Genomic DNA, 23,410 nt, shown 5'->3' on the forward strand with positions numbered 1-23,410 from the left:
CTAGCTTCTTCTACTTTTGGGTTTAGGTACCAAGTGTTATAGACCAGAATCCAGATTTCGGAGGGGGAGTCTTCTATATTTCAATACCTTGGCCTGCTCTCAAAAACAAGGCAAATTGGCAAAGTGGAAAATCGAGGTAGCATTTAAATCTAGAAACCAAGAGAGACTTTATACTTTTCTAGCATCGTTCTTCCAAGGATCTAAAAAAGCTTTGCAACTCTGTAGTAAGGCTTACCTCCCCTGTGAAGTAGGCATCATCCTCCTTTTGCAGAGAAACGGAAGTGTGCTTTCCAGCTTGGCGGTTTTCCTTTAGGAGAGTTTCTCTTAAATCCTTTGATAGTACTAACCCTACCTTGTTGGGCTGTTTCTCTAAGTCATTTATATATTACCTTCCCCACCAAAGAATGCCCCCAAACCACTATAAAGCACACATCAAAACCACTGACATGCAGGGATCTCTAAGGTGCAGAATAGTTTTACTAGCACAGTACGACACTATACAACGGTTACAAGGAAGGGAAATAAAATATCCAGTTGAATATGCAGGAGGAACAGAGGCACACTGTATGTAGTCATCCAGCGTGAAGAATGGCTGCGTCTTTTCCACTCTTGCAAAGTGCCCTGGGACTTTTATATGGAACGTAATCTGAACCCCCTTCTCTATCCATCTGAAAAATGTCTCTCAATACCATTTTAAAGGGCTGCATCCCACCTATGAAATCAACACCAATTTTCAATACAATGGGCTTTCTTTAAAGGTCTGCCTTTCAAATACCAACCAGACTCAACACTACAGTTTGAAGTCAAAATGTCAAGTGGTATTTTAACATGGTTGCTTGATAGCAGGGATTGTCATGTTGAGGTTAAGAGAGAGAGAGAATAGTGCCATTGAATCACAACTTTAAGTGTTCAAATCATGTGACAATTGCTTAACAGGTTTCAGAGTAGCAGCCGTGTTAGTCTGTATTCGCAAAAAGAAGGATTCTAATCTTCTAATTGCTTAACAGTTTACTTCTGACAAGGAAAAGAAATTCATGTGGTTTGGCACAATAGGTGGGAGAAAAGACCCATTTAATGAAAGGTTTTATTCCTTTATTGATAAATGCTTTCCAGACTTTGCAAACTGGACTGTTCAGTTAAAAACCAAACCCACAAAAAACTTTCAATCAGAAATCCTCAATGTCCTGCTTAGAAAAGACAAAGATTAGCTCTGTCCTGGCCACAAAGGAAAAGCTTGCAAACTTAATCCTGGTCTTGGAAACCTAAAGTTTCATGGAATTGACTTTTGAAACAAGATTTTTAAAGATTAATTTACAAAATGCAGTATAGTTATGTGATATGTTGCATGGTGTTGAGATCTGCAGGACAGCGCAGGGTATCTACAAACATCTTGAGCGGATGTCTGTGAAGGAGCTATTTGGCTTCTTTGCATCCTGTGGGAGGGAAAAAAAGGTTAAGAAAATACTAAACTGTCTACAGGCAACATAGCTAAATCCAGCCCAGTGTGCCAATATCCAAAATTACCAACCCATTAAAAAGCCTAAGGGGCAAATTTACTATCTAATCTGCATACTACTACATTCCTCCTTTATAATGAATTGCCAGATTGGCTGTTGTCATTTTAAAGCGACAGTGCCTCCCAAAAGAGATTTCCTATAAATCTTTAGTGCCAGAAGTGGTGATATATGAGATAGTTATGACAGGATAAAGTGCCTTAATGGTCAGTGTCATAGCCGAGTTGGTCCCAGGATACAACACACACAAGGTAGGTGAGGTAATATCTTTTATTGGACCACAGTAATTGCAGACTAATCCACATTAGGGAATTTATGAGGGGAAGCTGCTATGGAAAGGCATGTGTAAATCTAGATGGAGTTTAAGCCACCCATCCACAGAGGCATTCAGAGAAACTAAATGCCTTACTTAGCAGCTAATTGACAAGAATCACTGGTAACAGTGCATTAGACACAGCAGGTAATTTTAATTAAATGTACTTGTCAACTTGGATAAACCTGGGCATTTAGGTGTGATATGTCTCCATTTTGCCCTGCCCAAAAATGACTGAAATGTCTTGTGGCTTTGCTCTTATTCTGATGGATTCTATTCTTTGACATGGATTAATAATTTAACGGTCTTCACAAATCTCATGACACACTAGCTGCTGGAGATACTTCAGGAACTCAAGAAACCTGTTTGAAGATTAAATGTGACTGATCTCTAAAAGAGAAGTTCTGAAGCTTCTATCTTCAGGAATTTCTGCATGCAAACCTGCACTGATCTGCAAGGAGTGGACTGAAATTCTGCTGCCATTGTGCGGGAGCCCTGATCCCACTTCTTGGCAGGCTGCACTCCCTACAAACAATATTCTAGTTACTCTGATACTGACAGCTTCGGATTGAAGAGGAGACCAGGGATGCACTCACCAGTCTTCCTGGTTTAAGAGGTAGCAGCAACCACGCCCACCTTCTGGGCAGCTTCTTTCTTGGCTTGGTGAGCCTGCAACACTGCAACAGCTTCCTCCACCTGGTGTAGACAAATGATCAAATAAGATCCATTATCACTCTCCAGCCAAGCCTGTCAGGAAGGATGTGGGAATTTACCTTTGACCGGAGGGATTCTGGAGACTCCAGCATGTGCAGTAGCTCTGAATTGTCAATCTCTAGTAGCATTCCTGTGATCTTCCCCGCAAGGCTGGGGTGCATAGCTTGGATTAGGGGGAATAAACGTTCTCCTAGGAAAGCAAAGGTCAAACAGATGGTCTTTGTAGAGTGCTCTGAGGGGCTTTGCAGCAATTATGACAAAGAGGAAAGATAAATCACCACCGTTGAGCCAGAGCATTAACTTTCCATTTCTGTAGCACCTCATCTCAAAAACTTTACCAAGTATATGCACGCAGTACCACCCAAACTCAAGGAGAAGGGCAGCCACCAGGTAGACAGCAGTGAAGGCTGTGGAAAATTTTGGCCCAGAAGTGCCAGAGGAACTTTAACGTCCATGTAGAGCAGACAAGACACTGGAAAGATCTCCATGTAAACAAACTGAATGCAGTTCAACAGGGCTGAGCCAATGCTACTGGAATTGAAAGCTGTGGTTCCAATGAAACAAACATTTCAAACCCTGATAGTTACACCCCCTGCACTTTTAACCATTATCTGTACACACGTTACAGAAGGGATTTAGCTACAAAAGTGTCCAGTTGCTTTCACAAAAGTGGCTGGAGTGTCCTCGTTTGTGAAAGACTGATGCTTTCCAACTCCTGTGAACCGTCCTGAATTAGAATATGCTCACAAGGAATGTGTTTAGCTTCCTTATAGCCCTGGAGGCCTTTCTTCCTCAAGAACTATAGTGTCACTTACCCAGCATCTGTTTCTGCTCCTGGGGAGGAGCAGCAGCTAGCATGGAAGCAGTTAAAGGCTCCTGTCCCTGTACATGTACTGCAGGCTGAGGTGCCTGTAAGAAGCAACAGGAGAATTCAGTAGTGACGTGTAGAAGAGAAGGGTTGGGTTTTTTGTTTAGAGACAGCAAGAGAATACATAGGTTCTTCCCAAGGACACACAAGTCCATGGCAGAGCCTGTGCAGCTGGAAAGGCCTACGGACAAGACTGGTTCAGTGCAGGACTGACAGGGTGCACTTAGTTCACAATCTGTTCAACAATGCAGAGATGTGCCTGGTGACCTCTGTAGAGGGGTCTAGCTGCATCTTCAAGGATCCCTCGACAAAGGCTGTGCACTACCCAGCCTGGCTAAGAGACAATGAGGTGCAATTGAGGCCAGAGACAAAAGTTGGGGGCAAGGACCCAAGAGCATCCCTGGAAAAAAAAGGGCAAATAAAGGGCCTGCCAGGCTAAAGGTGATTGGCTTGAGCTGTACAAGCAGAGCCGAGTACATGGCGGAGTACAGCCAGCTTCCCAAATTCTGCCATCTCTGTTATCAAAGTAATCTGGCCTTTCTAGGAAAAAAATCCACTTTACAGTCAAGTTCAGCTGTAAAAGCTGCTCCTGTAGCTACTACGGTCTAACTTTACCATTGCTAACTGCAAGACAGCCCCTCGTATTACCTGCAAAGGCTGTACTGCTGGGTGTGGGCTGCGGACAGTTGAGGCATATTTATAAGGGGGAACTGCTCTGGGAGCTGGGGCAGTTACAGGCGGACGAGGAGCTAAACTCTGAGCTGCAGTGGCGATGCCTGCAAAGGAAGAATAGGATACCAGATTATACACATGCACAGAAGTGTGTGGCACACAAGTCTAAACCCCACCGAGCTTCTAGCTTGATGCTAACAGTGTGGAATTTGTGAACAACCACAATTAAGCACCGCTGCCTTCCAGCAGCAGAGTTTATTCAATGCAGAGGCAAATACTGGTGCAGAACCTGTCTTTTTCATTGACTAGGAGGCAATGGTACCAAGCTAGAGCTGGACCAAGCTCTTTTTGCACAATGCATCCTCATAATACATATACTTGGAACTAAAATTTTGTGAGGCGCTGCACTAACACAACAGAACCAGCAGCTGAACAGGCTCCTTACCTGCCAAATTATTCTGAGCTGTGTAATATTCAGTTTGCCAAGTTAGACACAGGTGGGGAAGAGGTTAATTATCCTGCTGCGTGTGTTTCATCCTGCAGCTTCTAACCTGGGGCCCCAGTCAGAGATTAGCTCCTTTTGTACTACAGTGGAAGAGAGCCATCATCACCTCTCTACAGTTATACCCCAGAAAGCACTGGGCTACCTTAGGAAGGGGCTTTTCTCCAGCACCCTAAACCAGTGATAGATGCTGCTTGTGAGACATTTTCTACTTACATCCCCTCCAACAGAATGAGCTGGACATCTAACTCTGGAGAAACCTCCATAATCATACAGAGGGTAGTAAGTGTTGCAGAGTTGTAGAGACAAGTCCCAATTAAAGTGCAAAGCAACCTGTCTGGATTTCCTCTGCTGTGTTATAGCACCAACTGTCCCCAGACCGGCACTGCACCGCGAGGAATGGGAAAGATTTAGGTGCTCTCTTTATCCTAACTTATGCCACCGTAATGTGGGGCCCTAGTTCAACTGTGTGCTCCAAGCTGCCTCTTGCCATCCACATCTGGCATCAGTCTTCAGAAACACAAGAGACTCTGCAGCTCCCGCTTCTCCACTCAGACTTGGAGAAGAAAGTGAGAGCTGGACTGCTTACCAACTCTCTGGGCAGCAGGGAGGCCACGAGAAGCCTGAGCATTGCCAGTAGGTGCTAGATGGCGCAGTGCTGGGCGCGGTCCGGACTGGCGCATGGCATTCGGCATCCCTTGGAATCCTGAGAGAGAAGGGCAATGAGAGGAAATTCTCAAAATACAAAATGATTAGCAATTCCCAGCCCACCAGCTGGGAGACATGTGCATGTGTGTCTTGAAGGAGGGAGTCAAGGAAGGGGATTCAATGGAGAAGTCTTCGTTGTTGCTGTAATCCTTGCCCACTTTGGAAAGAGAGGGAATTGTGGCTCTAGAAACCCCAGCAGGCTACACTTGTATGAACACACAGGAGTCTACAGAGTATGCCCTGGTAAGACAGATGGTAGTTCTCAGGGACTGGCATGGCAGAGCCCAGATTGACAATAGATGTAATCAGGTGTGTGGATATTGCCTAGCAGGGATTTCCGTCACCAGCACAAGTGGGTGTCCCTCGCCACCTGGCAGCCCAGCTCTGACCTATTCAGTTCTTTGCAGGGGAACAATTACACTTTTCTTCCAACGTCTAGTGGCACACAAGGGCATCAGACACAGGATCAACAGGTAGTGTGGAGGCTAATCAGAGAGTAAGACAAACAGGTGTCTTAAAGCCACAGCTCTGTTTCCAGCACACTCACCTTGAGGTCTCCCCCCTTGCTGCCAGCGTGGGTTAGGTCTCATCTGCGTCATCTGATTGGGTGCATAGTAAGTTGGTCTGCTCTGAGCCTGAAAGGAGGAAAGAAAAAGACAATGAAGGAGCCATATCTAAGCCAGTGATGTAAAATGTTGTTTACAACTGGATTTGATACCCCTGAGCTCAGTGCTCTGTGCCCCAGAGTCACATGACAATAGCAGGCAGTTGGGAAGCCACAGAACAAATCCCACGGACTTGGTACCCAACATTAGGAGCTGCAGCCTGGCGAAAGGCACAGCAGAAAGACTCAATGGAGTCCTTGCAGCTGCAGTGTCAGAGATCCAAGCCAGGCAATGCTGGTGGTAAAGCCACACTGACTTACTCAGCTGGGCTTACCTGGGGCACAGCAGGCATGAAGTACCCCCCAGCAGCTGGCTGGAACTGGTTAATAATTGTGTTGGCAGGCAAGGCTCTCATTCCAGCTATACGCTGCATATACTGATTAGTGAGGTGGGCCTTTCGCTCCTCTTTCCTCTGTGCCAGCGCAACATACAATGGCTTGGAGCCCACGATACGCCCATTCATCTCAGTCACAGCTTTGGTAGCTTCTTCTGGAGAGGAAAAGCAGACGAAGCCAAACCCTTTGCTTCGTCCATCCTCCAGCATCACCTAAAACGAGGATTGACAGAGTGGCAGCATTGTGAAGGCAGGTCCATGTCATGAGGGCTTGGCTAGAGTCATAGCAATCTATTCACAATTCAGGGGACTCAAGTGCTCAGGGATCTTTCATGTGTATCACACAGGAAGGGACTGCTGTCTATAGGGAGTGGGTCAGCCAGTAATGCATCAATTATTGCTGCTTTCAATGAAACCTCTATTCTTCCTATTCCCTGCCAATAAAGAGAAGCTGCAGGTTTTACCCTAGTGAATCTCCACAACCTGCGGTCAGAGGAGGAATGTTGCAGAGTTGAAGAGACAAGCCCGCAATGAGGGAGGAAAACCACCTGTCTGGATTTACTCTGCTTTGCTATTAGCACCATGTGTCCCCAGGCCCACACTGTCCTGCAAGGAATGGGAAAGATTCAGGTGCACCTTTTAAACTGCATGACTCAACACTGCATTTCTGGGCATCTCATAAAGGTCAGGAGTCACTTGAAACAAGCGAGTTTGCCATTTCCCACCTGCTCACCTCATTAGGGATGAAGCAAATATTCAATACAATTCTCAAGTAAAAACACATTTTAGTCCCCCTGAAATCCACATCTTGACTGGTCAAGATGTTTTCAGTGCTTAAGAGAACCACAGATCTAAGAATCACCCTCAGCCCCAGGCCCAGATTAGATAATGGCCTTGAAATCTAAGAATCTATAAACCCTGACAATACCTTGGCACTTGTAATAGACCCAAAAGGCGAAAACTCCTTCCTCAGTTTTTCATCATCAATAGTGTCATCTAGGTTCTTAATGTACAGATTAACGCCCTAAAAGAGAGAATACTAATACATGAGGCTAACAATAGGGAAAGCAGCCATACCAATGAAGAAATTGCATATTTAGGGAATATTGAGCAACCACATCGAGCTGCCAAACCCACTAAGCTGTGGAAATGATCCAAACCCAGAGCTCTCTCCCCTAATAACTAAGGGCATGAAATGTTGCAGAGTTGTAGAGACAAGTCCCAGAGCAAATGGAAAGGAGCCTGTCTGGATTTCCTCTGCTTTGCTGTAGCATCATGTGTCCCCAGTCCTGTACTGCACTGCAAGGAGCAGGAAAGATTTAGATGCAAACTATAGCCTGACCTAGCTTTACCATAAGCCACAACCACAGAAGGTGGCCTGATTTCTGCTACCTTTTGTCATCCATGTAAGGTGTCAGTCTTCATCATTGCAAGGAGACTACATACATGAGACTTTATGTTGACAGTCCTTACAAAACCCAGACTTTATTCTCACATCCCACTAAAAATTTCAGTCTGTTGCCATAGTTCTGACCCCTGGAGTTCACTCTGCCAATACTAGGCGATTGCCTTTACCTCTAGAGGTCAATATTGCAAGATGACAATTGAATAAGCATAGGCATGTTCCCTTTAAGTCCACCAGTACACTTCTGCCTGAAGATGGGTCCCTGCATCCAGAACAGGCACACACACTCTCTTACCTGGTACCGGCTGATTCTCTCTTGTTTCAGCTGCTCAAACTTCCGTTTCAGCTCTGCCTGGCGCTCTACTTTCTTCTGTGCCCGGCCTACAAATACCATTTTTCCATTAATATCCTTTCCATTCATTTCTTCCACTGCCTGGACAGGGGTTCAAACAGAAAATTCCTGTCAAATGATGAAACAAAGTGGCAGCTACTCCTATTACTACCAGCTTGAGCGCCAACAATCCATCCCCCTCTCCTGTAACATTACCTTTGTGTTGCATCTAAATAAAGGCCTGGTAAAATACAAACTGAAGTTGTCAGCAGGAACCATCCTCACACAGCTCACTCTAAATTCCGGACTCACAGCAGAGATATGTGAACTTACAGACAATTATTCAACCCTTGACTACAGGGCCAAATCTTGTAAGACCTACTCTGAGGGAAGAGCATTTCTGAGCATCATGCCAGCTCCAGACACCTCCCCAACTTCCCCGCACTTTGTCTCCTGGTGTAATGGCCCCGATCAGATAAAATTCCTGCTATTTATCCAACAGGATACTGTGCAGATCTAGTAGTCTGGGAGGAATGTGGGCTTTAACCTTGAATATCCAACTTGGTGAAGTGTAGAAGCTATTCAACCCAACTCTGGACACTTTCAGCTCTAAGCTTTTCTGAGGACCAGTGTTCTCCATCCCTACACTAGATGATGGCTCCCCACGCTTATTTCCATATAAACACTTGACTAGAATGAAAGCAGTTTCGTACCTTGTTGGCATCTTCATGTTTTTCGAAGCTCACGAACCCAAAGCCTTTGGACTTTCCAGTGGGATCTGTCATCACCTTAACACTCAGTGTCTTGCCTGTTGCCAGGGGACAGAGTTAGCAGGGCATTAGCTACACTACATTTCCAGGAGAGCTTTCCAAAATCAAAACTAAAGCCGCATATAAGCCCGGCCTTCTTTCATTCACTGTGTCCCAGCCTCTGCCTCCTGTCTGACAACTGCCCACTCTCTCAGGATTATCCTGCTTCTCTGTCCTCAAAGTGACTCAGAAGTAGCACCACAGTTGGCAGTGAATTACTATGGGGGTACAAGGTTTGCAGCTGCAGCAAGAGTATTTACCATATTTGCTGAAGAGCTCCTTTAGTCTCTCATCATCCATGTCATCCCCAAAATTTTTAATATAAACATTGGTGAACTCCTTTGCTTTGGCTCCCAGCTCAGCCTCCCGCTCCTTACGTGACTTGAATCTCCCAACAAATCTGAAAAGAAAAAGTGAGAGTCATTGTGAGAAAAACTCATTTTCAAGGGTGGATGTGTGATTTGCAGTGGGCTAAAAATAAGTGTCTGCTAGGAGCTGGGGGAAGATGTAGCAGGCCAGAGATCAAGCAGAAGAATCAACTGTCCTATGGTGGAGAGGCGGCAGGCCAAAGATGCCCACCCAGCTCTGCAGTGGAGATTGTAGGGCAAGGATACCCACCCAGCCCATTAGTGGAGAGGTAGCAGATCAAGGCTTGGCCAGGGAGATCCACCAGCCCTGTAATGGAGAGGTAACAGGCCATGGCTTGGGCAGGGAAACTCACCAGCCCTGTAGTGGAGAGGTAGCAGGCCAAGGCTTGGGCCAGGAGAACCAGTAGCCTTGTGTGTCCCCTGTTAATACCGAGATGCATCATGGTTCATGCGATCGTTGCTGCTTCTGGCTGTGACACTCACACTTTGCGGTCGTTTAGCAGCATGCCATTCATCTTCTCGATGGCTCTGTCTGCAGCATCCTGGGTCTCAAAGTGCACAAATGCGTAGCCCTTAGAGCCATTCTCATCACACACCACCTACAAGTAATGGAACAAATCAGATCATCAGCTCTGCATTAAGACAGACAATATTGGTTACAGGATAACAGCAGAGACGTCCTCTGTTTTCCTTGATTTACACAGAAGGTATGAATAAGAAAATGGGGTCCTGGTTCTTGACTAGGGCTCCTTGGCACGATACAAATAAATAATAACGAAGACTAAATACTGAAGAGAAGCATGGTACTGTGGATAGGAAGTTAGACTAGGAGTCAAGAGACTTGGGTTCTGGTCCACAATGTGCCACTTAGCTGTTATGTGACTTTGAGCAAGGGTACTTCATCTTCCTTCCTCAGCTTTTCATTCTGTGAAGGGCAGCTGATACGTATTCCCTCTTGTGAAGCATTCATATCTGTGAATGAAGTGCTCTCCACAAGGATAACCCTGACCTATTATTGCTGATGTACTACATACAAAAGCCAGAATCCCAGATTTAAATCATATGCCAGCTACAACCCAAACATTAACCCACCCTTTCATAGCCTGAAACTTGTGCTCTTGCTAGTATCTTCAACTGCAGAGAACAGAAGCTTTTCCATTTGTTGTGTTCATGCAAGTGGCATGTCAACAAGAGAAAACAAGTCATGCCAACAAGAGAAAACAAGTCATGCCAAGGGACAGAGTTGGCAAGGCATTTTAAGAAGAGGCTTTCAAAGCTGTGCACAGCTTTGTGCCTTGACGATCAAGATCAAGTCTAACTTTAATGATCCTCCCTGTTCTGCTCAGTGATGTCCTTTTCTGTTCTGCTTTTGGAGATTCCCTTGCCCAAGCATGGTGGACATCCCCGCTTTCCATCCCTTGTTGTGTGTGTTTAGTTGGGTCAAGTACGTGCGATGGAAGGTGGATTCTGAGACAAAGATGGGTATTCAGGGTTTAGGGACGGTACCAAGTCTCACCTTGCAGGACAAGATATTCCCAAATGCTGAGAATGTGTCATAAAGTGCCTTGTTGTCTATGGATTTGTCCAGATTCTTGATGAAGACATTCCCAACCCCTGACTTCCTCAGAGAGGGGTCCCGCTGAGACCACATAATGCGGATAGGTTTGCCTTTGATCACATCAAAGTTCATGGTGTCTAGAGCACGCTCAGCTGTGAAAAGAAGAAAGTCAGGAAGAACAAGCTTCTGCAGCATGACAAAGGAGAAAGGTCGCTGCTGCATTAGTACTACAACTTTCTTTGAATCACTTTCAGTTTATGTCGTCTCCTTCTGAACACTTAAGGGACAAGGCCTAGGTGATAGCTAATGGAATTACTGGCCAAAGGATAACTGACCTTTATTGTAAGATTAGACATTTAAAAATTAAAAAAAAAAAAAAAAAAAAGACGACTCCACTGCCTACTTTAAATTGACTTCTTTGCAGCTAGGTCATTAGACATGTTTACAAGACTACATTACAATGGGTTTAGTATAGATTATTTTTCACCAGAGCAATAGCATGGTTTAGCAATCAGAAGACAGGACTGGGAATCAAGACACCTTGGCCTTGTCTCACCTAGGAAAAACAAAATTCTTTTTTCAATCAAGTTGGAGCTAACTTGGTTGAAAATAAAGGCCTGTTTTCCTAGTCTAGACATGGCCCCTGTTCTATCACTAACTCACTGAATAATTGTGAGCCTTAGCATCCCTCTACACAAAATGCAGGTATTTACCCACTTTTGTAAAGTGCTTTGATAGCTGGGGTGAAACATGTCATGAATACAAGGAGGGGTGAGGATGTAGTGAATCAGGAAGGTCTTTTTCTTCTACATGGAGACAGATGGGAGAAGTTGTTTTCCTGGGGAAGAGGGAAGGCATGGTGGTAGGGACCAAGTGGACAGACTGGATGATGCATCTTTAATATTTATACATATTCAGTAGGGCTGTTGATTAATCGCAAGTTTAATTAACTCACAAGATTAACTAAAAAAAATGACAGGTTTCAGAGTAGCAGCCGTGTTAGTCTGTATTCGCAAAAAGAAAAGGAGTACTTGTGGCACCTTAGAGACTAACAAATTTATTAGAGCATAAGCTTTCGTGAGCTACAGCTCACTTCATCGGATGCATTTGGTGGAAAAAGCAGAGGAGAGATTTATACACACACACACACACACACACACACAGAGAACATGAAACAATGGGTTTATCATACACACTGTAAGGAGAGTGATCACTTAAGATAAGCCATCACCAGCAGCAGGGGGGGGAAAGGAGGAAAACCTTTCATGGTGACAAGCAAGGTAGGCTAATTCCAGCAGTTAACAAGAATATCAGAGGAACAGTGGGGGGTGGGGTGGGAGGGAGAAATACCATGGGGAAATAAGAAAAGGAGTACCCGTGGCACCTTAGAGACTAACAAATTTATTAGAGCATAAGCTTTCGTGAGCTACAGCTCACTTCATCGGATGCATCCGATGAAGTGAGCTGTAGCTCACGAAAGCTTATGCTCTAATAAATTTGTTAGTCTCTAAGGTGCCACGGGTACTCCTTTTCTTTTTGCGAATACAGACTAACACGGCTGCTACTCTGAAACCTGTCATCATGGGGAAATAGTTTTACTTTGTGTAATGACTCATCCATTCCCAGTCTCTATTCAAGCCTAAGTTAATTGTATCCAGTTTGCAAATTAATTCCAATTCAGCAGTCTCTCCTTGGAGTCTGTTTTGAAGCTTTTTTGTTGAAGTATAGCCACTCTTAGGTCTGTGATCGAGTGACCAGAGAGATTGAAGTGTTCTCCAACTGGTTTTTGAATGTTATAATTCTTGACGTCTGATTTGTGTCCATTCATTCTTTTACGTAGAGACTGTTCACTTTTGGCCAATGTACATGGCAGAGGGGCATTGCTGGCACATGATGGCATATATCACATCTACCAATGTAGATGATGCTGCTGGTGATGGCTTATCTTAAGTGATCACTCTCCTTACAGTGTGTATGATAAACCCATTGTTTCATGTTCTCTCTGTGTGTGTGTGTGTGTATATAAATCTCTCCTCTGCTTTTTCCACCAAATGCATCCGATGAAGTGAGCTGTAGCTCACGAAAGCTTATGCTCTAATAAATTTGTTAGTCTCTAAGGTACCACAAGTACTCCTTTTCTTTTTTTAAAAAAAATGAATTGCGATTAATCAGTTTTAATTACACTGTTAAACAATAGAACACCAATTGAAATGTATTAAATATTTTTGGATCTTTTTCTACATTTGCAAATATATTGATTTCAATTACAACACAGAATACAAAGTGTACACTGCTCACTTTACATTATTATTTTTGATTACAAATATTTGCTCTGTAAAAATGACAAACAAAAGAAATAGCATTTTTCAATTCACCCCATACAAGTATTGTAGTGCAACCTCTTTATACAATACAGTTGAAAATACAACTTACAAATGTAGATTTTTTTTGGTTACATAACTGCACTCAAAACCAAAACAATGCAAACTTTAGAGCCTACATGTCCACTAAATCCTACTTCTTGTTCAGCCAATTGATAAGACAAACAAGTCTGTTTACATTTATGTGAGATAATGCTGCCCACATCTTACTTACAATGTCACCAGAAAGTGAAAACAGGCATTCACATGGTATTTACGTTCCAGATATGCTAAACATTTGTATGTCTCTTCATGCTTCAGCCACTATTCCAGAGGACATGCTTCCATGCTGATGACGCTTGTTAAAAAAATAATGCATTAATTAAATTTATGACTGAACTCCTTGGGGGAGAACTGTATGTCTCCAGCTCTGTTTCACCCGAATTCTGCCATATATTTCATGTTATAGTAGTCTTGGATGATGACTCAGCACATGTTGTTCACTTTAAGAACACTTTCACTGCAGATTTGACAGAAAGCAAAGAGGGTATCAGTGTGAGATTTCTAAAGATAGCTACAGCACTAGAGCCAAGGTTTAAGAATCTGAAGTGCCTTCCGAAATCTGAGAGGTCAAGGTGTGGAGCATGCTTTCAGAAGTCTTAAAAGAGCAACACTCTGATGCGGAAACTACAGAACCCAAACCACCAAAAAAGAAAATCAGCCTTCTGCCAGTGGCATCTGACTCAGATTATTAAAATGAACATGTGTCAGTCTGCACTTCTTTGGATTGTTATCGAGCAGAACCTGTCATAAGCATGGATGCATGTCCCCTGGAATGGTGGATGAAGGGACATATGAATCTTTAGCTCATCTGTCATATAAAGTATCTTGCAACTCTGGCTGCAACAGTGCTTTGCAAATGTCTGTTCTCATTTTCAGGTGACATTGTGAACAAGAAGCCAGCAGCATTATCTCCTGCAAATGTAAACAAACTTGTCTGTCTGAGCGATTGGCTGAACAAGAAATAGGACTGAGTAGATTCATAGGCTCTAAAGTTTTACATTGTATTATTTTTGAATGCAGTTATTTTGTACATAATTCTACATTTGTAAGTTCTACTTTCATGATAAAGAGATTGCACTACAGTATTTGTATTAGGTGAATTGAAAAATACTATTTCTTTTGTTTTTTACAGTGCAAATACTTGTAATAAAAAAACAAAGTGCATACTTTATGTTTTGTTGTAATTTAAATCAATATATTTGAAAATGTAGAAAACATCCAAAATATTTAAATGGTATTCCATTATTATTTAAAAGTCTGATTAATCGCACAATTAATTTTTTTAATCGCTTGACAGCCCTAATATTCAATACTCTGCACAAAACCCTCCTAACACCTTGTAAGGCCTAGCTTACACTAGAAATGATTTACCAGTGTAGCTATACCAGTAAAGCCTTCTGGTGGAGGCACAGCTTACACCATTAAGAGTGCTTCTGCCAGCATGGCTTATACCAGCTCCCCCAAAGAAATAAACCCTACCCACAAAAGCACTTTGCCAGTATAACAGTCTACACTAGGACTTCTGCCAACATAAAAATGTTGTAAAAAAATCATACCCCTAATCAACATTGCTATACCAGTGTAGCTGCAGTTATACCGGCAAAAAAGTCCTTTTGCTAGCATCGTGTATTCTGTCTGGGGAACTAGTTTAAGCAAGAGAATTCCTTTGCCAGTTGAAGCTGTATTTTCACAAGGGGATTTTCTGGTATAGTTCTACCAGTATATCTATGCTGACAAACCCTGTTACGGGTAAACGAGGCTTAAGAGAAGAGGGATTATTCTTCTTGTTGGTGCAGGGACAGGGAGTGGTACATAAACATGTGTAATATGCTGGGAAGGACGTTTGAGGCGCCCACGTAGCCTATGGGGCAAAAATGGTGCTTTAGCAACCCACTCTAAAGATCGTATCAGAGAGGGATAAGAAAAATCAGAAATAAATCTGCATATGCTATATTGTAAACAGAGAAGCGTATCCATCTAAATTCTAAAACCTCAGCAATGTAGATTGACTTTTAACCCACTGTAACCCCCCTCCGAGATTCTATTTTTGTTATCCACTGGTATATTAAAAGGACCATTACATATGCACATCAGGATCTTGTTCATAAAATTAAGATGCTCAGGACACACTTCTATGCCAGAAAATATTCCCACAGTATGCAGGGGAAGAGAAAGAGGACACTAATTCCCAGTATGAGGCAAGGGGAAAAAAAGACGATGGACCTGCATTAAATCAAAGAATACTCATGAGATAAGAAACCTACCTTCCCAGGTTTGTTTGGCTTCCTCTCAGCCCACCTTCACCCACATACTAGAGTAAAAAACTCTGAACTGGATGTGAGGTTCCATGTTTTTTTCTAATGGATGATTTTCCATATTTAGATTCAGGGCCTCAAACAAGTGAAAATTGTTGGCTAGGCCGTAGCAGCAGCAAATTCAAGAGAAATGTGATTTTGATTGTCTGCTGGCTACACATGCCGCTTACTGATCTCTAGCTGCAGATGAAGGAGGATCTAGAGAATCCAACATTTTCTATGCAACAAATTATCTCGTGGATTATCTTCATGTCTGCATGGAGCTCAACCACCACAAAATTTGCAATAAAAGTGACCAAGACCCCCTTGAAATATTAGTCTGTTTTAACTCCTATTTGTAGAAATGTTTCTTAAATGGGAAGTTTCCATCTGCTCAGAAATGGCTTTTCTATTTGCGTGATGTCACAGGCTCCCATTCTCCTCACACAGCTGAAACTCCCCTCTCACTTGTTCCTGAACTACACACTTGCAAAGGAAAGGGAACATGTAAAATTGTATGAGAGAGAAAAATACCCTTGCCGTAGGGGCTCAGCTAACTTTGTTTAGTCAAAAGGGTTAAATTCAACCGACTGGCATCCTAAATTTATTCCTCAACTGCTACAGTCTGAATCAACGCCATTCTTTCAGCAATGTGCAGTTCACCACAGTCCATTTCCAGTAGGCACTTCAAAAGGCAACTCAGTCCAGCTTGTTGAATTTGGCAGCATTTATTTATAGCAGGGAGAGGTCCTCCAGAGGCATGTGATGGCAAGGACACAAACTAATAGTATATACCATTTGTAGTTGAAACAGGGTTTTTGTTGAAAAGTGACAAGCAGTTTGAAGCAAAGGCATGCAATCAGAATGAATTCTGAAACTTTACAGCAATTATTGAGCCACAGACTAGGATCCTACTCACATTATTTCAGCTCTTCTACTGTTAGTAGCTAGGAGCAGAACTTATTGTGCTGCTGTCTCTGTTAATAGATTAGGCCACAGTATCGCTGTCTGCCGCTTGAAGTCGGCTTAAAGACCCATTGTAAGCATTACAGTGAGTGTCCAAAATAGATTCTCCCGGTGCTTTAGGGAAGTTTACATCTCCATCCGTGGATATGACAAGGCACAATCCCACCATTTTAGTGAATGGGCATGAGTGGCTTGAATTTGCCAAAAACCCTACCTCTGATTCATTTCCCTGATCTAGAAAAAACACTTCCACATTTACTTCTATTTAGGCCAAAGCTTCAGCCATTTCAATCCCTGTGTCTGTTTCTCTCCTACTGATTCCTGGCATCCTTCCAGCAGAATCAGCTGCAGCTGACACAGTGCTGCAGTATACACTCCCTTTTCTAACTGCTTAACCCACCACTCTTTTCTGTTTCATGCCTGTTCCTAGTGAAAACGACTGAGACACTGCCGGAGACTTCACAGTAATGCCCCCTTCCCCGCTCTCTGCTCAAGTGCTGAAACAATGCTGGAGTTAGCCACCATAGTGAAGGCCCATAAAGGTGGGTAACTACAATGCAAAGTTTCAGCCATCAGAAAGCCAGTACTAGAGTTTTACTCTGTAAGGATAGCTGCCCCAGGGACCTTTTGTCCCTGTTTATTACCACTATGTCTTAAAAAAAAAAAAAAGAGAGAGCCAGAGTTTATCCACTCTGATTTATTTACCATTGGTGAGTTTAAGACTGGTTAGGCTCATTCGCTCCGCTTTTCTGTATGTTGCTTGATCACAGCTCATATGTTAAACTCTTGAAAGTCAATGAATTGATTCTTCATTTAATGTCCTTGAAGAAAGATTTCAAATACAATTTGGGTCATCCTAATGGGGGAGTCTTGCAAAAGAATTTCTTTGTAGACAAAATGTTGGGTATTGTCAGGGACACTGAAGGAGAAGGAATAATTGGACATGAATAATTCATGGGCCCATCACAAGTGGTGGTGGGGCTCAGTTAGAGAAGGACACTGAATGAGGTAAGAAGTCCTTTGCATACAAACTTCCCTGGCTTTCTTAGCCCTGGTCTACAATACAAAGTTAGGCTATGTCTACGCTGGCAATTGAATGACAAAACTTTTGTCTTTCAGAGATGTTAAATCCCCACCCCCTGAAAGACAAAAGTTTTGCCACGATAAATGCCAGTGTGAACAGCGCATTGTCAGCAGGAGCTCTCCTGCCGACAACACAAACGCTGCTCTTGGAGGTGGAAGTTTCTTGTCGGAGCCGACAAGCAGCAGCTACACTTCACAACTTTTAGCAGCACGGCTGTATCGACACAGCCATGTCGCTAAAAGCTGCGTAGTGTAGATGTAGTCTTATATTGGTATTACTATGTTGCTCAGAGGTGTGGAAATCCACACCCCTGAGTGACACAATTATACCAACCTAATTCCCAGCGTAGACAGCCTCTCAGGGAGGTGGAGTACCTACATTCTTATTAGAGAGACAAAGTAGGTGAGGTAATAGCTTTTATTGCATCAACTTGCAATAAAATACATTACCTCACCCACCTTGTCTCTCTAATATCCTGGGACCTTTTGCAAGCTGATCGCATTGTACAGTTCTGGAAAAGCCTCCCTTCAGAGATTTCTGGAAATACACTCATTGTCTCAGCAATAAGAACCAAAAGTCAATGGACTGATCACACTGCATTCCATCTGTTGACTTTTTGTTAAGAGTCTTTGGGGGAATGATTTCTCTTCCCATGGGCTTCTGTAACAACTTAGCTATACACACAAGTCCATATGAAAGTTTCTCTGTTGAATTATGTGTTTTTAAAACAAAAAATGCCCCTGGCCATGCCAGACTATGAAAGCTGAACTACAGCTAATCACACATGAACCATTCAATTCCTCTTCTAATTATGAAGCGGAAAGAATTTTCTTCAGTGTTTTAGTCAGAAAAAGAACCAAGTTAAAGGCCATGGTTATCAACCTAACCACCAGACGGAATACTGGAGCATTCTCTTGGTCAGTCTACCTACCACAGTACACATGCTCAGGATTCAATAGTCACCCATTACTATGCCGTAGAGATGTGCAATCTAAGGCAGTATTACTCTTTCCCCAAGAACAACCCTTCTCCAACAGGCAGATCTTTGATGTTGCCCAGCCAAGACAGTGCTCAGCCAGAAGATAACTATTCCACTGCCTGGTACCATTTAACTAGCTAACAAAAAAGTCTGTAAAAAAGCAGAAGGTCTGCACTTGAGATGCAAGTGTCCTGGATATAGGAAAGCATGGGCTAGTGATTACCACACAGGAGTGCAAGTTCTGACTCAGATTCCTTGTTCTGATAAAGACTTGCCACATGACCTTGGGCAAGTCAACTTCTGAGCCATAGCTTCTCGACCTGTAAAATGAGAATACTTTCCTCCCAGAGAGGTAGAGGCATGATTGATCTGTATCTGCAAAGCACTTTGATCCTTGAAAGGAAGGTGCTGTGGACTATTATAGATTCTTTCCTCAATTATTTGTTACTATTTCATATGCATTGAAAAAACATCTGCAAGTACTTTGAATACATCTTCTAAACAAGCAGTCTGTTCTCCCTATAACTCTGGTGAATACTTTTACCTTGTTCTAAAATGCTACTTTGTAACATCTTACAATAATATTCAAACCATAACAGAGATCGCTTACAGCAACAATGTGGCAAACTGCAGTACTACATGAGCATCCTTCCTTCTCTGTGCTGATACCAATTTGTCCTTTCCTGCAGTGTGAGGTGGGTGCCATCTTTAAAGAGGAAAACAGGAACTTTTTTTCTGCTCTTCCATGACAAGTCTTGGTTACAAAGAGATCGTGATGTGCCACCAATGGCCTTGTCTTTCCAAAGCGTGTGACAATATTCTGTTTCGTGGAGTAGCTGTCTCTTGCTCGTGCAGCCAAACAGCATGTGCAGCGGGGATCACCACGTAGGAGAAATTCAAAGCTCTTCAGAAGAGATCCTTTTCATGAAACAATGGGAATTTGGTGGTTTCTCCTTCCAATACATTTCTCAGTGACTAGGCTTCCCATGTTTTAGTCATTTGGCCTCCTTAACTTAGAAGTAACTAGACACCTTCTACTGTGCCAGAGTATTACTTCAGCAGAGACTTTCTAGAATGCCTGCTGCCTCACTGGAAGCCAAGTATGAAGCAACCCCACCCTCAAATACCTGCCTATTTATTGCAGTGAAAAGTGATCTTGAAATATATTGGAAAGCCACCTGTCTTCTACTTTTTATGCATGACAGGGCTTTTTTTTTTTAAATAGATCTAGGAGAATGCATAACTAATCACTCATATATGCTCTAAAAAAGCAACACTTTGCCCCTTATAGTTGCATGTCTACTTTCATAGTACTCAAGGGCCCCTTTAAAATTGTCCTCTGCTCTACCCCCTTCTCAGCTTTAGGAAAGCTAAAGTGAGAAAAAGTTTACATAGCTACATTTTCTGCATCTCTTCCTTTCTTCTAATGAATACTCAGACTACGTCTCTGTTCATCAAATCTGATTCTCACTTGGCCTTGTTTCCACTGCCCGCTTTTCCCCCAACCCTGAGAGGGGAGATAACACCTACCTCTCCCAGCTAATAAGGATCAGTTAATGTTTACAAGGTGCTGTGAACACAAATATGTTCTGTAAGTGGTAATAACACAGGAAGTTACAGGACTAAGAAGAGAACCATGTGTACAACCTCAGCCTCTCTCAAGTCCATCCCTTCTTGCTGTTAAGTCTTAAACCACATCGTACGTTGCTTGGCCTGTGTATAAAGCGACTCCAAAGGCTCCATGTATGAAAAAAAACCACTGGGCTATGGGGAAGCTTTTTAGGAACACATCAATAGGTAGGAGCAGAAGAGCCATTTAAAACAATCAGCACCACTAGGGAAGATGTTACCCTGAGGTCTCATGTATCAGGAGACAGGATGAAAACTCAGGGCAGCATAAAATCAGGGCCTCACTATTCCAGACAAGAATTCAGCCCAATAGGCTCTGCTTCTCAATAGGTTTAGAGGAATATATCAGTTATGTAGTAACTATTCTATTTATTGCAGATTAGAAAGCTCATGATTCAAGGACCATGTATTCCTTAGTGTACCAACAAGACTGTATTCTTAAACCTGAATCTAAGGATACAGTAGAGTTCACATGTAGCTGAAGTTTGTGCAGTTGCAAATTAATTCTGGATGAAAGTTAAAAGTTCACCACCCTAGAGGCTTACATCATGTAAAGATGCTGCTAAGCCACAGCACCAGACAACACTTAGCCCTCAGGTGTCTGTAATGCAAGACTGTGGGAACTAGGGCAGAAAATGCTGACCCAGCTTTTTCTCTAGATATGGACATACTAAACATGGACCTCCTCTGCCCCATCCTTCTCAAAGCTCTGCTGCTGTGGGCCAAAGATACCTACCTTGAACAGAGCCTAAGCCAGGCAAGGCACCATCAGCACTTCATGTGAGCTGGGTGTGTATTCCTTTTTAAAAGGGTAGAAAAAGCATCAGTAAATGCTGCATTTCAACTTCACAACCAATAGCAAACTAGATCAGCCAACAGACAGTTTACCCACGGTATGTCTATACTGCATTTTAAAACCGTGACAGAGTCTTAGAGACAGGGAAGAGAGTGGGCTTCAGGGCCTGAGCCCAAACATCTACACTGCTGTTTATAGTGCTGTTGCAAGAGCCCCAGTCTGAGGATCCAGTCTCTGAGTCTCGCTGCCATGGGTTTTACAACTCAGTGTAGATATACCCCCCGACACTACAATCCTCAGCCCACTGCACCGCCCAAGTCTCACTTAGAGAGGGGGAGTGGGAAGACTCCTTTACAGCCATTCAGACTGAAGGTCTGACTAGCCTTCCGCTTCCTTCAAGGTGACTGACTGGATAAAGACCCAGGCATGCAGCTTAATGCAGGACAATTCAGGGAGGGAAGCTGAAGAAGATTTCATTCTCAAATGAGTCAGAAAAAGCGAGTCCATAGAAGCTGATTTTTGGCAAACAGAAATACTATTTAACTGCTTCCCAGAGGTGTTGTGAAGATTAGCTAATGATTGCCAAAGACTCTGAAGATGTGAAGTGGTTAATATCATTCCAACTTCATAACCAGTAGCAGAGTGGCCATGAAGTTGCTTACCCCTGCCACTGTAATTCACAACTAGGTGATTGTATGGAGACTTATACAAACAGCAAAACAGTTCAGAGAAAAGGCATTTATGTCCAACTTACCATCAGCTGGCTGCTGGAAGTTGACATAGGCATATCCCAGGGAGCGACGGGTGATCATATCCCTGCAGACTCGGATGGAGAGTACAGGCCCAGCAGGGCTGAACTTCTCATATAACATGGCCTCGGTGACATCAGGGTGCAGGTCGCCCACATACAATGACGCCATCGGGTAGCTACTAGCAGCCGTATTCATCTTCCACCCAGCACGCACTCCCACCAGAAACTAATTTGTTTTTTTAAGTTTTTTTTTTTTTAAACAAACAAAAGTTTTAGAAACTAAAACAGGGAATTTACAATTATTTATATATATATTTTTAAAATCACTAATTTTGGGCTAACGGAAGCTGAAGTGGGAACAAGGGGTGGGGGAGAGGGGGGTCCCACTCAGGGCAGAAGAGACTAAAAGAGTCACAGAAGGAAGTAAAAAGAAAAGGAGTACTTGTGGCACCTTAGAGACTAACAAATTTATTAGAGCATAAGCTTTCGTGAGCTACAGCTCACTTGAGGCCAACGGGAAGTCCGGATAAGATCAGAGCGCTCTGGGGGATTGGAAAGTCAGAGCAGCAGACTGGGGGTTCAGTGCAAGAGAAGCTTGTGGGGATTTGGGGGCTGGAGACAGAATTGTGTGGAAGAGGCGTGTTTGATGATCTCAGGCCCTGGGAGAAGAAGAGGGGAAGCAGCAGGATAGAGAAAAGGCCTGGAAATAGGCACACACAAAAATTAAGACTTCCACAAGCAAGGAGTCCAAACCCCACCACCCACCCAACAACCAAATCCACACTGCGGAGTTTGTCCACCTTGCCTTAGTTTCCAAAAGCAAAATGTGTCAATTAAAAAAAAAAAAAAAAAAGTATTTCTCTTTTTTTAATATATTATTATTTCTTCTTCCAAATCCTTCAGACCCAAAGTCTGAGGCCACTGTTTTATTTTATTTTCTGAGATAAAAAACTTGGGACAAAAATAAAATATACTTTGCAATATAGAGGGATAGGGTTTTATCCCCCCCCCCCCTTTTTCTTTAGAAGGGAAAAGAGATGTCGTTATTTTTATATAAAATATACCCCGGTTCCTCGGACTAGAACACTACACTCTGGTTTGGAGGAGCCAGGCAGGGCGGCATGGGCAGCTCCGCTCCCGAGGGGGGGCCACGCGGTGCGATGGAGGCACAGACAGACACGGGGGCCGGGCACAGACCCACGTGGAGCGAAGAGGGGGCGGGGGGGCGGACGGACAGCCGAGGGTGGGGACCCGGGGGCCAGAGAAGGGGAAAAGGGTTCGGGAGCCGTGGAAAACACCGAGGGGCCAGGGGCCAAAGGGCCGGACCCGGGTCTGGGAGACGGACACACCCGGCAGACGGGTGGGAGAGAAACGTGGGGCCTGGACAGACAGACAGAGCCACGGGCCGGGGGGCGAAGGGGCCGGGCGGACCCACGGGCCGGGGGCGAACGGACCCACGGGCCGGGGGGCGAAGGGGCCGGGCGGACCCACGGGCCGGAGGGAACCGGACAGACCCAGGGGCCGGGGGGCGAAGGGGCCGGGCGGACACGCGAACGGGGGGGGGGCGCCGCTCTCGCCCCGGCGCTGGCTCGTTTTTTTTTTTTTTTCGGGTTTTGCGATTTTTTGGGGGGTTTTTTGTTTTGTTTTTCTGCGGGGCGGCGGGAGCGCGGCTGGGCCCGACACCGACTCACGCGCTGCGGCCAGGCGAGCAGAGAGGCGGCCCGGGG

The 23,410-nt window shown here is 43.9% G+C and overlaps 1 protein-coding gene and 3 non-coding genes across 9 annotated transcripts; all 4 read right to left on the reverse strand.

Moving 5' to 3' along the window:
• Positions 1-1,077: 1,077 nt before the first annotated feature.
• PABPC4 (poly(A) binding protein cytoplasmic 4) lies at positions 1,078-22,109 on the reverse strand. Of its 6 annotated transcripts, XM_038377874.2 has the most exons (17): positions 21,687-21,823; positions 20,873-20,935; positions 19,118-19,425; positions 10,720-10,913; positions 9,687-9,802; positions 9,096-9,235; positions 8,740-8,834; positions 7,991-8,128; positions 7,219-7,314; positions 6,231-6,503; positions 5,839-5,926; positions 5,173-5,289; positions 4,058-4,185; positions 3,357-3,450; positions 2,601-2,731; positions 2,424-2,523; positions 1,078-1,433 (listed from the first exon to the last, which is right to left on the reverse strand). In XM_038377874.2, the coding sequence occupies exons 4-16, from the start codon at positions 10,891-10,893 to the stop codon at positions 2,437-2,439; spliced, it is 1,677 nt and encodes a 558-aa protein (XP_038233802.1). In that variant the 5' UTR covers positions 10,894-10,913; positions 19,118-19,425; positions 20,873-20,935; positions 21,687-21,823; the 3' UTR covers positions 1,078-1,433; positions 2,424-2,436. The 6 variants fall into 6 exon arrangements, 5 of the variants coding, with proteins under 5 accessions (XP_038233802.1, XP_038233803.1, XP_038233797.1 ...); XM_038377875.2 differs by lacking the exon at positions 19,118-19,425; XM_038377869.2 differs by lacking the exons at positions 19,118-19,425; positions 20,873-20,935 and having other exon boundaries at positions 21,687-22,109.
• On the reverse strand, positions 4,868-5,001 carry LOC119845593. The gene has a single exon (XR_005289647.1). It is a non-coding gene; the product is annotated as a small nucleolar RNA SNORA55 (small nucleolar RNA).
• On the reverse strand, positions 6,789-6,924 carry LOC119845596. Its single transcript, XR_005289649.1, has one exon. It is a non-coding gene; the product is annotated as a small nucleolar RNA SNORA55 (small nucleolar RNA).
• Positions 7,484-7,617, reverse strand: LOC119845594. Its single transcript, XR_005289648.1, has one exon. It is a non-coding gene; the product is annotated as a small nucleolar RNA SNORA55 (small nucleolar RNA).
• Positions 22,110-23,410: the final 1,301 nt, after the last annotated feature.

Source organism: Dermochelys coriacea, chromosome 19 (genome assembly GCF_009764565.3).
Source record: "Dermochelys coriacea isolate rDerCor1 chromosome 19, rDerCor1.pri.v4, whole genome shotgun sequence".
Taxonomy (NCBI): domain Eukaryota; kingdom Metazoa; phylum Chordata; order Testudines; family Dermochelyidae; genus Dermochelys; species Dermochelys coriacea.

Coding starts and splice junctions, on each gene's coding strand:
- PABPC4 (XM_038377869.2), bottom strand. CDS start 21,879: ATGAATACGGCTGCTAGTAGCTACCCGATGGCGTCATTGTATGTGGGC. Junction 9,236..9,686: donor CTGCTAAACGACCGCAAAGT/GTGAGTGTCACA, acceptor TTTTCTTTTCAG/ATTTGTTGGGAGATTCAAGT. Junction 3,451..4,057: donor CAGCAGTACAGCCTTTGCAG/GTAATACGAGGG, acceptor TGCTTCTTACAG/GCACCTCAGCCTGCAGTACA.